Below are 16,596 nucleotides of genomic sequence, written 5' to 3' on the forward strand. Positions count from 1 at the left end.
GGTGTCACATTTTTAGGGCATGGGCCTATAGCCTCACTTGTTGCTTCAAAGTCCTCCTCTGAAGGAGAAGGAACGTTTTCAATGACGTAGGCCTATCTTGTAAGACGTCCCTTTCCCCCAAAAAAAAGGACCCATCTACCCGAGCGCACCCCTATTGTTCCTCGAAATAAGCATGTTCTTAGATGATGCTTTTAATTCATTTTATGCAGCTCAAGCTCGTTGTAGGTTATCTTTCGACTAGTTAGCTGTTCCGTCAGATACCTAGCTTTTCCATATTATATTATCATCTGGTTAATATTAGAATACCTTCTAATCAGAAATATGTATACAGGATAGGAGCGTGGCCCTAACAAGTCTCGAGGCTAGTTCAACAGCATTGCCTTTTAGGACTAGTTAGGTTTTCGAGGTCTGCCTGCGGAATCTCCACATTGTTATGAAAATCGGTATGATTAACGTTAAACAATCTGAAGGGAATGAGTGTTTGGGAACTCCCTCTTGGTCTCTCACCGCCCCGGCGCTGCACCAGGTAGGCTACACGTTAAGGCTTTCACTTTGGACGCGACGTCATTCGGATCACAGATGTGACCGCGGCTTCATACCCCAAACAAACAGAGTTTGTCCTTTCAACCCGAGGAGGACTCCCGCATTGGGCTGGTGACAGCCATGGCCGAGTCCCAGCTCATGTGTATGGAAGACGGCCAGATCCGTCCGGCGGTCCCGGAGACCAAGCCGGAGTTTTATTACAGCGAGGCTCAACGCGCCGCTGTTGAAGAGCTCCTGAAGAACGGAGACGGGGCTTTTAAAACTCGACTGAAGGAAGACCAGGCCAATGACTTTTTGTCCGCGCGGGAGATAAAGTATTTGCTCGCAAATTTTAAAGACAACACTTTAGAAAATGCCGACGCTCAAAGTAAATCGTCCCCCGCAAAGGCGGAGGGTTCCAGCGGGGATTCGGGGCTCCACTCAACGTATTGGCCCCAGATGTCTGACACCAACGTGCCGCCGTTGGACATTGGCTGGCCCAGCGGTGGATTTTTCCGAGGTGTGACCAGAGTAGCGGTGCACACGCACCCACCCAAAGACAATGGACCGCACATCAAGGAGGTTGTACGCCGAATGATCCAGGAGGCCAGCAAGGTGCAGGCGCATTTGATAATATCACCCAAAAATTTGCCTAACTGGAAAGTAAACCGCATTGCAATGTATGTGTGAGTGTGTGAGTTTTGGGATGATGTGTGCAATGCAAAAGTGAAAACACTGTTAAACAAACCTGTTTAACATTCATTTGAGTAGGCCTGATATTTCTTTATCACCTGAACTTAAATGTGTGTGTGTGTGTGTGTGTGTGTGTGTGTGTGTGTGTGTGTGTGTGTGTGTGTGTGTGTGTGTGTGTGAGAAAGAGAGAGATGAGTTGGTTATAACATGTCCTTACCGTCCCAGTTTAATTAGTCACAGGTACCGTCAACAAAGTTTATAGGCGCGCCGCGCGTGACGTCACGTGAGTGCTGTCGATGTGTCGTGATTTGTGTGTGCTTTGACCCTTCAAAGGCTCTACTGAACGCACAGGAGCTAGGTCACCGGTTTAAAAACAGTCAAATAATGCCATTCACTTAAATTTATAAAACCAAGCAGTTGTTGGATACACGCTTAATGCAAATCATTAATTAAGTGACTTTGAAGTAACCCCCCCAGGCCTATAATGAACCCGGTTGCACAACCTTCACTGCTGTGAAACCAAGAATGTGCCTTGGACGGTCGGGGAAGCATGCCTTAACACAGCAGTGACAGTAGTCGACACAGAGAAAGGGTGAGGGGGCTGCCGGCCAGCCGTTGTCCTTGGCAACCCATGCTCACAGACCAGTACGGTCCCGTCCAGCTGACTCACTTGTTCCTGCTCAATCACTGGTAGCTGTTGAAGGACTCGGCGCCTCCCTCTTTCCAAACATGGCAGTTTTCCCAAAGGTTAAACACTCACTCTTTCCCCTCTTTAATCCCTTCGCGGCCGCCCATTTGTCCATTGTTTTGGTCTTTTGCTTGACTCGGTTTATACCTTTTTTGTCATCTTATAAAAATCTTGAATGCTATTTTAAGAATCTATTATTAGTAATAAAACATTTCATTTTTATAACCCCTTTCTTAAGACATCTTACATAATAAGACATGATATGCACAAAACGCTAAATATCAATAAACAAAGTTTGATTAAAACTTTTAAAAGCGTAACAGTTGAGGAACAAAGAGGGGCAGGTCGCGCAGGAGAGTTTAATGTTCAAAGTAATTAAAGTATTTATTTTTTTAATTGCTCCCTTTCCCACATCATTCCTTTTCGGATACCCTCGTTATCATTTGTTTATTCCTCTCCTATTGCTATTGCTTTGCTATCTTCAACCAGAGCACGCCCAAGTCTCAACGTCAGCAGGTTACAACTGATAATCTATTTTATTGCTTTTGATTCTGGGCTATTCCTGTGGTTTATTATGGGGCTATCACTCACCATGTGCATTCTCATTCTCAAGGTATTTCTCCTTTACCAGTCTGTATTTATCGCTTAACACGATTCCATGCCATGAAAATAAAGCTGAGGAGCTTCTCATAAACACACACACAAACAAACATACCCACACAAATAAACACTCACAAACACATCTGACATAAGGCATCCGGATGAACCAGTTCCGTGGCTGGTTTCATTGTATGCATATCCGGATTGTTTTATGAATTGTTTTGTCACGGTAGGTATAGCAACTAGGTTCCGTGAATGTGTGCAGTTATGCATGTATTTGTGCGTCTCAATATAGGTTGGTAGGTACATTTTATGTAAAAGTCAGTCCACAAATTATACAATACAAAACACACCACTAGATTCATAAAACAAGCATTTTGTGGACCACTCTTACGGAGTTGTTCGACCAATTTTAAATGTGTGTGTGTGTGTGTGAGAGAGAGAGAGAGTTTAGGCACAAAAAGAGACAGGCGGTGTGATACTTTTAAACTTCTGTGTCTTGACTCCAGTCACATCTTGTATTTGGCTGATACAAAACAGCAGAAGTTGCATTCAGCACATTCCTAGCTCAGGGTTCTGGGAAAACTCAAACAATGGGCCTAGTTTGTATGCAAAACTACAAGAACACTTTTTCCTCCAGTTTATTACTCAGACCCTTTTGTACTGTGTGGGGGTCTCTGCCACTGAATGTATGTTTTGTTGTTACGAGGATAGACTTCTCGTACCTTTCCTCTTTCCTAAGAGTCGAGGTATTGAGTCGGACAACCCTCTGTTGTATTTTGCCTTTTGTTGTTCATGTTTTAGTTCAGCGTTGCCTGCAATCCTAACTCACAGCAAAAGGATAAACACATCATTGTGTTTACTTTGTTGAAATGGAGCCAAGATATGGCTCTCCTGCTCTGCTCTGAATCTTTAGGGCTAATGGTGTCTTTGTAGTGCTGTCAGTCCTGAGAGTTAAGGCTTGTTCTGCTGTGGTGGCTGGACCGTGAGTCTGGAAAATACCTCTTAGATAAAACACTATTCATAGTGTTTGCCTATTGAGTAGGCTAACTTTTAAGAAAGTAAACCATTGTTAATACAGTGAAGATTGGTATTCCCTCCACTGAGGGGAACTTTGTTCTGTGATTTGTTCTTCCTTCATGTTGTTGCGTTGACTGAGGTTGTGAGAGAGAGGGAATGAGTTGGTTGACTGCATGCTCTGTTTGCACCTGGGGGGTCCAGTAAAGACACAGTCTGTAACATTTCGACTAGCTCGTAGCCTAAAATAAGCTTGAATTTTCAATAGAATCATATCCTGTAACTTTTATTTCCAAAAAATAAAAACGGATGGCACGGCTGTTGCCCCTCCCACTCATGCCACCCAGCTGGCCGAGCTGACTCAAGGCACACAGTGACGAACATTGTCTTTGTGTCTAATGAATTCTGCAAATGTCTCCCATTTGCATGGCGGTGGATATCTCTACATTCAAGCCATTCAAATTCCATCAGAGTTCATATCCCACGCCCTTTAGGCCAACTTGCATGAGGCGTGAAATAATTGTTTTACCCCTCAGTCCGTTTTGCCTGCTTCCTTTATTAACCCTAGTCCGTACCCGTGTGGTGTTCATTGACAGGTGGTTGCCATAGTGATGGACCTGCTGACGGACCTGCACATCCTGCAGGACCTGATGGAGGCGGCGTCTCGGCGCTCCGTCCCCGTCTACATCCTGCTGGACGCTAGCGGCATGCCTCACTTCCTGGACATGTGCTGCAGGCTGCAGATGGGATCACAGCACCTGCGGGTTGGTGGACTGTCTGTACTCCCTATACGTGATTGGTTACATTACCTATAGATTACATATACATTTCCTCTACTGCCCATACATGATCGCTACATTACCTATAGATTGCATATACATTGTCTATACTGCCCATACGTTAGCCGTTACATTACCTATAGATTACATATACATTACCTATACTACCAATACATTACCTATAGATTATATGAACATTACCAAAAGTACCATACATCACTTATCTACATTATTTACTTTATTTGTGTGTCGGGGGGAGGCCAATGATCCATCCTCCATTACCAGTGTGTAGCAGCCACCTAGGTCATGACAGGACAGATTCCCAAGCTCCGTCCTCAGGGATTGGGTTAATGAGATAGGCCAGAGCCATAGCACCCCACACTGGCCAACCAACACAACTAACCATCCAGGGGTGGGCTAAGACCACTTAGCTTCAAGAGAAGCCAGTATTTCTACTCAGGAGGGCGCAGAGCTGGCTAACTTTCGATACCTGTTCGATACCTCTAGGTTACTCATAGTACATACAGTATACATTACCTGTATATTACCTACACATAAATATATATTACCTATAATACATACCGTAGAAATACATGGCCAGTTACATTTCCTGAACATGACCTTGAGATTACATAGACATTTCGTATAAAACATACAGTATACATCACCTACACGTGAACTGTGCTACATTTACATGACATATACATTACCATATTACCTTTTGCATTACCTGTTCTATATATAAATTATGTTGTCATTAAAATACAGTACATTATCTATAACATCTTCTCCTTTGACGTATACTTAACAAAAGACTATATACATTAACTATAGAGTATCTAAACATTTAAGTACTCTACTTTACATATACAGTACATGTACATGACATAAAATAAGATGATGCTTATGCATTGATTATACATGATTACCTATACATTAAATAATTCAGAAAACTGAATGAACAATGTTAAATGGGTATTTTGCCAAATGATTTGTACAAATAGTAAAAGTTTGATATGGTAGCTATAACTGAACTAATAACTTATGGTAACTTATAACTTGTGTTTCCAGAACATCCGCTGCAGAACTCTACACGGTTGGGGGCTGACCATGTCCTGTGGTACGCTCCCTGGCACGCTCTCCAACAAGTACATGCTAGTAGACGGAGATAAGGTGGCGTTCGGCTCGTACAGGTAACACATGGGAGTGGCCAGGTGCATGTATGACTGGGTGTGGTTATCTTAATGTGTGCATGTGTGACTGCGTGCTTGTGGGTTTTTGTCTGGTTGGGTGTGTGGGTTCGACTGTGAAGTTGTGTATGCACGATTGACTGTGTCTGATGGTTTGTTCGTGTTTGTGTGGGTGTGTGTTTGTGTTTTCGCGTGCTTGTGCGTGCATGCGCAAATGTGCGTATGGTAGTGTGTGTGCTTGGCTGTGTGTGTCTGGTTGGGTGTGTGGGCATGACTGTGTGTGTGTGTGTGTGTGTGTGTGCAAACACTCCTGTTTGCGTGCCTGTTCTGATCCCAGGCCTCTGTGCTCCTCCCTCCAGCTACGCCTGGAGCTGCTCCCGCATCGACCGCAACATGATCACGGTGATGACGGGTCAGGTGGTGGAGGCGTTTGACCGGGATTTCCGCGAGCTCTACGCCATCTCGGCCCTGCTGGACCTCTACAAGGAGCTCAACGTGGCCCGGCCCTCGGACAAGGTGCCGCCCCCCAGGCCCAAGGTGGCCCCCAAGCGCCCGGCCATCCCCGCCACCACCTCCCGCTTCCAGATGAGCCTGGACCGCTCACGCAACAACGCCCTCCAGGTGCCCGCGCACAAGTACCACAACCCCAAGTACCTGCTGGCGCTGGGGGGCGCGGCGCCACCCGCACGCTCCCTCCACGACTTCCTGGCCACCAGCGAGATGGCCCAGAACATGGAGATGGACCCGGGCAGACCCCGGACGTCCAGCAGCGAGCGGCTGGACCACCTGTCCCCGCTGCCCTCGGATGGGGCCCTCGATGACCCCATGGAGGTCTTCGGGGGGGACGAGCCCGCCCGGAAGCTCACCTGGAAGCAGAGGTGGAAGAGCAGGTGGTCCAGCAGCAAAAAGGCCGAGGGCGGGGCCAGTGGGGGGGGTAGCCGGGAGCCGTCGCCAACGCCGACGGAGGATCAGTCGGGCGGGGCTGGGGCCAAGGCTAAATCCACGTGGAGTTGGAGGAAGAAGAAGCCCCCCAAGAGTGAGTCCACGCAGACAATCAACGCCACCTCGCCGGATAATCAAAGTAAGTCATCAGCCTAGGGCTGTGCAATTAATAAAGCATCTATCGCGATTTCGATGTTTGGTCAAACTAATATAATCAAGTTTCAAATATATATAAATATATATATATATATTTATATATAAACTTACCACAAAAAGTAAGGAAATCTGTGTTTGGTCGATCATTTCTCTGTGGTAACAATGCTTTTTGGCAAAAAATCTTATACCGTTGGAGAGCCTGTTTAGTTCCCTTTCAAATTGTGCCCTATTTGTAAGGAACATGCATTTGAGGGATGAGCCGCAGCCCTGAGTATGTGGGTTGCGCCCATGAAAAATTTGCCAAATCTTTTCTTCCATTGCCAAACAGGTTAATTTGCTGTTGCTATTGACACTTGTTTTGAGCTTCTGGTACCTCCAGGTGCTGCCAATCAGGTGCCTGATGGGTACCTGATTGGGCAACTTCAAGCTGGTTGTTACGAGCCCACATTAAAATCGTGTGAACAACTAACATAATAACTCAAAGAAACGGATTTTCTGGAAAGAAAACGTTTTGGTTTATTTCTTTTCCATATATCGGACAGAATGAGAGGGTTGCCACAAAAACAGAAAAGAAAGCAACCGCTCCCCCCATAAAACAAAAGATCCAAGATCAACAATAATTCATACGGATTTGAACAAAAGGGTTCTGGTTTAACAAAAGATAAAGTGCGACCAGCCAGCGCCTGCCATGTCGAGGGTGTGAGAGAAAAAGAGAGAGACAACAAGGAGGCAGCACCCGTAACACCCCCACCCTTAAAGAAATAAATTGGGGTCGAATTTTTCAATTTTTCACAAGGAAAAAAAACACATGTTACAGGTAATATTTACATCAGTGGATGAATGAGGAAAGAAACGAAAAAAAAGAAAACCATCCAATTTATTTACACAAATTTTTCAATAGGCCTACAAAACCTATGCACGTGAAAGCGCATCTGCCACGACATTTTGCGACCACGGATGTGTTGGATGTTAATATTGAAAGCTTGCAATATTAAGCACCAGCGCATTAGCCGTTGCTTGTGATTGCGCATCCGGTCCAGGAAAGTTAGCGGGTTGTGATCTGTATAAACAGTCACCGGATGCGCAGCACCACCAACGTAAACTTCAAAGTGCTGGAGCGCCAACACGAGGGCAAGGGCCTCTTTTTCTATAGTGGAATAAGCGCGTTGATGGCAGCTAAACTTTCTAGAAAAAAAACAAACGGGATGTTCCAGTCCGTCATTACCACCCTGCATAAGTACTGCACCGGCTCCTAGATCACTTGCATCTACTGCAAGAACAAAAGGGACAGTAAATTTAGGAGCGGCGAGCACAGGGGCCGTTGTGAGCAACGCTTTGATTAAATTAAAAGTGACACGACTCTCCTCGGTCCATACAAAAGACCGTTTGGTGCTGAGGAGGTCAGTCAGAGGGGCGGCTACCACGGAGAAATTTTTGCAGAACGACCTGTAATAGCCGACCATACCAAGGAAGCGTCTAAGTTCACGACGAGTTGTGGGGGCAGGATATTTAAGAATGGCCTCAACCTTCGAGTGCACCGGGCGCACTTCGCCACCACCAACCACTTTGCCCAAATAAACAACCTTGGCTTGGCCAAACTCGCATTTTGCCAGATTTATTGTCAGATTAGCAGTGGACCATCTTTCAAACACGTCTCTCAGGTGGCTAACGTGAGAATCCCAGGTGGCGCTATACACCACCAAGTCGTTGAGGTACGCCTCACAGTTAGACAATCCAGCAAGAATGTGGTTGACCAACCGTTGAAACGTAGCTGGTGCATTCCTAAGACCAAACGCCATGACAGTGTATTGTAAAAAACTGTCTGGTGTAACGAATGCGGCTATTTCTTTAGCACGCTCAGTCAGAGGAATTTGCCAATAACCTTTTAGAAGGTCAATCTTACTCACGTAAACAGCTGAGCCAAGGCGATCTACGCAATCGTCCATGCGTGGTAACGGAAAACTATCGGGCTTGGTCACAGCGTTGACTTTTCGAAAGTCTGTGCAAAATCTTGAAGTGCCGTCAGGTTTTGGCACGAGAAGGCAGGGCGAACTCCACGGGCTGAAACTCTGCTCAGCAATACCATGGTCTACCATGAACTTAACTTCTTTTCGCAGTAGGAGGCGTTTTAGTGGGTTGGCGCGGTAAGGGTGTTGTTTAATGGGCCTGCTTTCCCCAACATCAATGTCGTGAGCCATGACAGTGGTACGACCAGGAACATCGGAAAACAAATTAATATTAGAAGAGAAAAGAGTAATTAAATCTTCACGTTCTGAATTAGGTAAATGTGAAAAAAAATGGTTCAGACCCACAAGGATTTCAGAGTTCCTCAATCTGCCCTCGACGACCTCAGCGGCAGGACAGCGAACCCCCTCGTCGTCATGCGGCGGAGCAGCAGGTCCACCCTGTCCACACGGGGGCGCTGAACTACAGGGGGCAGGCCGACAGGTAACAGGCAGAGTCGTGGCAATTTCTGCACCTGCCGTGCTGGACAGCGCCACTGCTGGATCGATCACACGCCTCATTGAAGCGGGGGAGCTTTTAATGCAGGCGGGAGGTTTAATGTCAGAGTGATCCCGCTCACAGTAGCGTTTAAGCATATTGATATGGCATAAACGAGATCGCTTTCTCCGGTCAGGGGTAGCTATGACGTAGTTCACATCTCCGACACGTCTTTCTACAAGATAGGGACCGGTATAGCGTGGTTGAAGCGCGGAGCCGAGAATTGGAAGAAACACCATCACTTTATCACCAGGTTTAAATACCCGGCAGACAGCTTTTTGGTCGTAACGCTGTTTCATTCGTTTCTGAGTAACGCCAAGGTTTTCTTTAGCCAGCTCGCAAGCTCGATGGAGCCTCAAACGAAGTTTAGACACATAGTCAGACAGACTGCTGGGAGGAGGTGATGTGTTCGTGGTCAACATGGAGTCACTGAGCATTTTTAACGGGCCGCGTACCGTATGCCCGAAGACAAGCTTGGAGGGACTAAACCCCAAGGACTCATGCACTACTTCACGCACAGCGAACAAGGCAAACGGAACACCTTCGTCCCAGTCACACACAAACTCGAGACAGAATGCGCGGAGCATTGATTTTAACGTTTGGTGGAAACGCTCGAGTGCGCCTTGTGTCTGGGGATGATAACAGCTGGACGTTATGTGTTTGATGCCTAGCTGTTCCATAGCCTGTTTAAACACGTTGGTCATAAAATTAGTGCCCTGATCTGTTTGCACTATTTTCGGGAGGCCAAAGAGAGAAAAAAAAACCCACGAGAACCTTAATAACGGCAGCTGCGGTGATTCTTCGGAGTGGTATAGCCTCTGGGAAACGTGTCAGCTTGCACATAATTGTGAGCAGATACTCCTTTCCGGACTTAGTCCGCGGCAACGGACCCACACAGTCTAGGATGACCTGTTCAAACGGTTCCGACGTGACGGTTATCGACTGTAGCGGAGCTGGAGGAATCAGCTGATTAGGCTTTCCCGTAACTTGGCATACGTGACATGTTTTGCAGTGTCTCGCAACGTCACTCTTGAGACCGGGCCAAAAGAAATAGCGCAAAATGCGATCGGATGTTTTATTGATACCTAAATGACCTGCGAAATGGTGATCATGAGCAAGGCGTAAGATTTCATTTCGATACTGCATCGGAATGACAATCTGATTCAGCACACGCCACTCATCCGCAGCAGAAGCCACAAGCGGCCTCCATTTTCGCAACAAGATCCCCTCACGAATAAAATAACCATGAGGCACAGACTCAATGTCTTTCTCAGAGACAGCCTCCGCCAATAGTGTAGAGAGAGAGGGATCGTTTTTTTGTCCGCACATAAGTTGTTCGCGACTGGGAGACAATTTAGAAACGCAAGGAACCGCAGATAGCGGGGCCGACTTCACAGACGTTTTACCACTAGCAGACGACATGGGATGAGCAATAAAAGTATCATAGAGATCAGAAAACTAATCACTGCGTTCACGAACAGGGGTCTCTTTGGCTATTTTCGCCATGGCGCGCGTAACAACAGTGGCGTGAAAAACCTAAGGGTATTTCACAGCCACATCGTCAGGACATTCACTTTTAGAAGCCGAAGTCACAACAGGATTATGGGTTACCACAGGGTTAGGAAATACCTTCCCACCTGCCAAATCATTCCCAAGCAAAAACGATACATTTGCAATAGGGAGAGAGGGACGTACGCCCACTTTTACAGTGCCCGTGACCAAGTCAGAAGAGAGTGAAATCTCATGTAGTGGCACATTCACAAATCCCATATCAAAACCCTGGACTAAGACACTCGCACCAATGTGGGACTTTTCACTGAAAGGCAGGACATTCTCCAAAATGAAACTCTGCGACGCAGCCGTGTCGCGAAGTATTTTAATAGGAATGCGTGCATTAGGCTCTTCGAGCAAAGTGACAAAACCATCCATAATAAATGGTGCAAAAGCCTGACAAATACTCTCGTCTTTCCGAGACGTCAAAGGGAGTGTCGAAACACATAAACCCAAACCAGATTCAGTCCTGGATGAAGCCGTGGGGTTAGACTTGTTTTTACGTTTTAGTAAAAAACAGTCGGGAGTTAAATGGCCACGCTTTTTACAATATCCACAGACCGGGACATAATCTTTAGGGTTAGTCACTCCTTTATGCTCCGAAGTTTGAGTGCGTACTGCTACAGCAGGAGGAGAACCTCTTAAACTATAGCTGCGGTTTCGGTTCTGCTGAAAGTTCACATGACCAGAGCTCGCGTCCCTATGCGCCAGCACGTAATCGTCAGCCAGCACCGCCGCGCTAGACGCCGTCAAATCTTTGTGCTCACTGACGAACGTGGCAACAGTTTTCGGGAGACAGTTTTTAAAGTCCTCTAGAATTATTGTATCACGAAGGTCCTCAAATGTTGTTATATTCTGTGAGCTAAGCCAACGATCAAACAACAACTCTTTCTCCCGCATGAACTCAACGTGCGTGAGCGACTCAGGCTTCTGGTAATTGCGAAACTTCTGTCTGTACGCTTCAGGAACAAGTGAATAAACGCGTAAGACTGATTGTTTTACTTTCTCGTAATCAGCAGCATCCTCCAACGACAGGGAGGAGTAAGCCTGCTGCGCCTTTCCCACAAAAACGCACTGCAACGTCATGGACCACACATCCCGTGGCCATTTCAAAACCGTAGCGACTCTCTCAAAATGAGCAAAGAACTTGTCCACATCCTTCTCATTAAATGGTGGGACAAGTCTTATATTACGAGTGACATCAAAATTATGGCTTGAAATGCCAGATTCACAAGCTTTTAAATCCAATTATTTTAAACGAATGGCTTGGGCGAGTTCCATATCTCGCAGTCTAAGCTCATGACTGCGAGATATGGAACTCGCTCATGTCTGTCTGCTTCGAGACGCGTCCCATGACTGCACTTCACCGTCAGGCCCGTTTGCGCTGGTGTCTGCAACACGTGCACTGAAACCTGAACATGTGGAGGAACGTTATGTTCAGTGATGAGTCCAGATTCTGCCTACAGCAGTTGGATCATAGGGTCAAAGTGTGGAGAAGACGCGGAGAAAGCTATGCTGATTGCTGCAACGATAGAATAACATCTTTTGGTGGAGGCAGTGTGATGGTGTGGGGTGGCATCTCCCTCACTGGAAAAACGAGGCTTATCATCATTGGAGGCAATCTCAATGCAGAAAGATACAGGGATGAGATTCTGCAACCAGTGGCAATCCCATATCTCCACAGTCTGGGACCGAACTCTATCCTTCAAGATGACAAACAAGGGTTTATCAGAGACTACCTCCAGAATGTGGGAGTGGAGAGGATGGAATGGCCTGCTAGCAGTCCTGACCTCAACCCCATTGAAAACTTGTGGGATCAGCTTGGGCGTGCTGTTCGTGCCAGAGTGACCAACAAAACCACGTTGGCTGACTTGCGACAAATGCTGGTTGAAGAATGGGATGCCATCCCACAGCAGTGTGTGACCAGGCTGGTGACCAGCATGAGGAGGAGGTGCCAGGCTGTTGTGGCTGTGTATGGTTCTTCCACACGCTACTGAGGCTCCTGTTTGTGAAATGAATAAATTGTTAAATTGCCAATATTGTTTTTTCAAACTTCAATCATCCAGTCCACCAAACACCAAACGAGTCAATGGCAGAATAAGCTGTTTGGCATTGGGAGAGAAGATTTGGCAAATTTTTCATGGGCGCAACCCACATACTCAGCTCTGCTGCTCATCCCACAAGTGCATGTTCCTTACAAATGGGGCACAATTTGAAAGGGAACTATACACTCTTTCCAACGGTATAAGAATTGTTGCCAAAAAGCATTGATACCACAGAGAAATAATCAGCCAAACACAAATGTCCTTACTTTTTGTGCTAAGTTTATATATATTTATTTTTTATTTTATTTTTAGTATTCTTTTCTGCTTGAACATTTTCTATTTTTCTATTTTGTCTATTTTTTTTTAAGGGGAAATTTCAAAGTTCTCAGTTAAAACGTTTTTTTTAAGAGAAATTTTGCAAAAAAATCATAATTTTTCAAACACTAAAATAATCGTTTGAATAATCGTTATTTCAATATTGACACAAATAATCGTGATTATGATTTTTTACATAATCGAGTAGCCTAACCCTAGCCTTCTGAAGTGATTCAGGTTGAGGCCTTGAAGCAGGGGTATAAATGGTTTATTCAACCAATGAACAAGGATTCCCCAAAACAGTAACGTAGCTAAAGTCGAGTGGAGGGAGTGCTAATGCTGGCGCGCTAGTTTGCACCACGATGTTCATGTCTTTCCCCAAGCAAGGGAAATTGTGGTCGCAAAAATTTAAAGAAAGAAAGGATAGAGAATAAAAGAAAGCTGAGGGGAAACAACTGCTAACTTATTTCTGAAAAGAAACTAGTAAGGAGAAAAAAAAGCAAAATTGCATTATATAACAGTAAACGGCATCATAAAGTAATCTGCATTATACCGACAACGTCATATGACATTATATCTATCTAATAAATAAATGACCTAGGAAATAAATAAAATACCTATCAAAGATTAACATCATGACAAACATGGCCCTTAGTTTCAGAGACAGCCACAGGGAGTGGAGCAGAGGCAGGTCCCTCCTCATCTCCTGATGTTACTGAGGAGGGAAGGAAAGGTGAGCTCATATGGTGGCTGGTGATGGCAACTATTAGTTAATCCAAGTAATCATTTGTAACACTTTAAACTGAAGTGAGCTTAACAACACTAACATCAAGTAGCCTGTTTTATTGTATGTAAGGCTACCTGCAGGCTTTAGAGGCTAATATCAATCCTGTATGCGTCATGCTTGTAGAGGGGTCTGTTCTAGAAAATGTGATAGATGACGTTGGAGGTGAAGAGGTTAAGGGGAATGAAGGCTGCTCTAAGGGTGAGGAGAAGGGGATGAATGTGAGAGCACTGCAGAACAGCATTTGCCAGAGGACCCAGGGCTAGGGCCAGAGAAGCTTGCTGATCATCAGAGAGACACAATTGTTTGCAGACTGGCTAGTAAATGTGCAGAAAAGAACCAGACATGACCAAAATGGCACCCAAAGATGTGGAATGTAAACCACTCCCAAATGATCTTCAGTATGTACAGTTAGCCATTGTGCATGAGGAATTTCAATAAAAACAAAAAAAGACATTCATGGATCAAGAGAGGAAGAGGGCCCTCAGAGACTACACGGACTACACAGATAATATGTTTAAAGGCTTTGAACTGTGTCAAATTATAAAGAAAAAACAACGCAACAAACAATGATGAAGGAAACTCCCCTTTGCGAGATTTGGATCTTGAAAGAACTTCTATTCTACTTTTTGTTTTAACATTGCAAATAAGTACTTATAGATGACCTTTTCTCGGGTTTGATTCCCTCACTCCCTTCACGTGTTTGATTATTCATTCGTCCCGTTCTCTGTTCCTTTGGTCCCAGGTCGGAAGAGCCAAAGGTCCAAAAGGTCCTGTGCCCAGTCGTGACCCGGTGCTACACAGTCCTAGCAGGTCCCATTGGGGACCACATGGATGTGTATGGTTCCCTTCTGAACACCACCTCACCCTCAAAAATGTGGAACGCCGTGAGCACTTCGAAGAACAAGGAAAAATAGCTTATAGCATAATTGCATTAAATCCAAAGCACAAATTTGTTTTGTGACCTAAAATACTAATAGAATCATGTTGTTTTAAGATAACAAAGGACACGGAGAGGGCAAGAAGCAGATGTTTTCATTTGTTTCTTGCTTGGAATTGGCTCAAGTCTATTTGGGACGTAAATATTCAAAAACATCATTCTGCATCCATCTGGACATCGTCTGTGTACTTTAGGCTTCCCGGTAATGTTTACTACTTTGACCAAGTGAATGTGTATAAGTTATACCTGACAGTCCGACCTAAAGCACACCACTAGCTACTCCAGCAATGATTACCCACGTCCTATGTGCCTGTATCTTCGCACATAGCGATGAGTATCCCGTATTTCGGACCAACAGACTACACAGTGTCAAAATGGCAGTAGACTGACAGACAGACATTGGTTCAGTCTGTTGAAATTAACCACATTCCAAAGGCCAATAAAGCTTGATTAACTCATGAAAGTGGCCCATAGTGACACTAATTTTCCTAAAACTGGTACAACTAGTAGCCTGCAGAAATACCCATGAAATGCTTGCTCACCCAAATGGCACTAATACTTTTTTCATTTGTTTACATGCGTGTCATTAGTGAGCAGGTAGGAAAAAGGATACTTATGGGTACAAATGGGAAATTTGGGTTCAAACTCCTAACCTTTCAGCTCAGTATCAAATACCCTAATCACAAGACTGTCCTCCTAACAGTTAACTTTATTGGATGTGACAGTATCCATTCTGTAGCCTAGCTTGTCCTGTTGTGTGAAAGTATGATGCTTCAGAACATACTAGTGCTAGATAAAACTATAACCTAGCAGACCACATATAATGTACAATGTCCTACAACAACGAGCGGTTTAGATAGCTAATCATGTGGTAGGTCATCTTTCTGTTCTACGTGTGAGTATGTGTGTGTGTCTGACATTTATTTGGAAGAGAATTACTTTCTTTTTCTATTTAGTTGGATTTCAAATTCTCATTGCATATTTTCACTAAAAGTTTTGAATAAAAGAATGTAACAATCATTTACATTTTCCAAAGCAGTTGCTAATCTATTATTAATGGCATACCCTTTGAGTCAAACCTTTTAAAAAAATAAATGTTGAGAGCTTGAGAGAATAATGTCTGCACTTGACTAGATTTAACTGGGTATATTATAGATCCTGACCAAACCAAATGCATGAATGGATATGAGCTGACATTTCTCAAGACTGAAGCATAATCTAGAGGGTGGGGAAAACATGAATCAAATCTATATGTAATATAATATGTAGTATCATATGCAGTGATTGGTAATTGCTTTTCTTTGGGAAATTCCTTTGCAGAGTAAAGCCCAGCAGCTGGTCGGGCCAGTGAAACCAAGCTGATAAATCCCATGCAATTTATTGAATCATTATGTCATAATTTGTCAAGTTCTACCCAAAAATGACTTATTATTTCAAATCCTACATTATGTTCCTGCTTATCTACTGTGACGCCCATGTTTCCTGTCCAAGATTTATGAAATACATAAAATATAAAAATACTTTTTTTGGAAATGGGTCTTTAAACCTTGGTTTGACATCGAGGATTTTCTTTTTTTTGACTGAACAACAGATTTATGTGTTTGCACTTCCTGTATGAAGGCCTGGTCTACTTCAGGTTTCCATACGTTTTCATAGACTTAGAAGAATGCATTCATAGCAATAACATTGGAGCCATCTAGTGGCGCGAATTAGTACTACACTAGACTGCAAAGATGTACAATATGTGCAATGTCCAAGGAACATAGTCCAGGGAAATATGTTTTATTGTGAAGCATTGGGACAGGTGTGGAGAATTTACGTGAATGAAACGTGTAGTGTCTATGGTGTAATAGTCTGTGTCAGTGGGGGGCC

The 16,596-nt window shown here is 44.5% G+C and overlaps 1 protein-coding gene across 2 annotated transcripts; it reads left to right on the forward strand.

The window, feature by feature from the left end:
• The first annotated feature begins 296 nt into the window (after window positions 1–296).
• On the forward strand, window positions 297–15,744 carry fam83fb (family with sequence similarity 83 member Fb). 2 transcript variants are annotated; one of them, XM_079730118.1, is made up of 6 exons: window positions 297–1,137; window positions 4,117–4,284; window positions 5,371–5,492; window positions 5,849–6,570; window positions 13,656–13,733; window positions 14,530–15,744. In XM_079730118.1, the coding sequence occupies exons 1-6, from the start codon at window positions 664–666 to the stop codon at window positions 14,571–14,573; spliced, it is 1,608 nt and encodes a 535-aa protein (XP_079586244.1). In that variant the 5' UTR covers window positions 297–663; the 3' UTR covers window positions 14,574–15,744. The 2 variants fall into 2 exon arrangements, with proteins under 2 accessions (XP_079586244.1, XP_079586245.1); XM_079730119.1 differs by lacking the exon at window positions 13,656–13,733 and having other exon boundaries at window positions 301–1,137.
• The last annotated feature ends 852 nt before the right edge of the window (window positions 15,745–16,596 follow it).

This window comes from Pollachius pollachius (genome assembly GCF_949987615.1).
Source record: "Pollachius pollachius genome assembly, chromosome: 2".
Classification (NCBI taxonomy): Eukaryota; Metazoa; Chordata; class Actinopteri; order Gadiformes; family Gadidae; genus Pollachius; species Pollachius pollachius.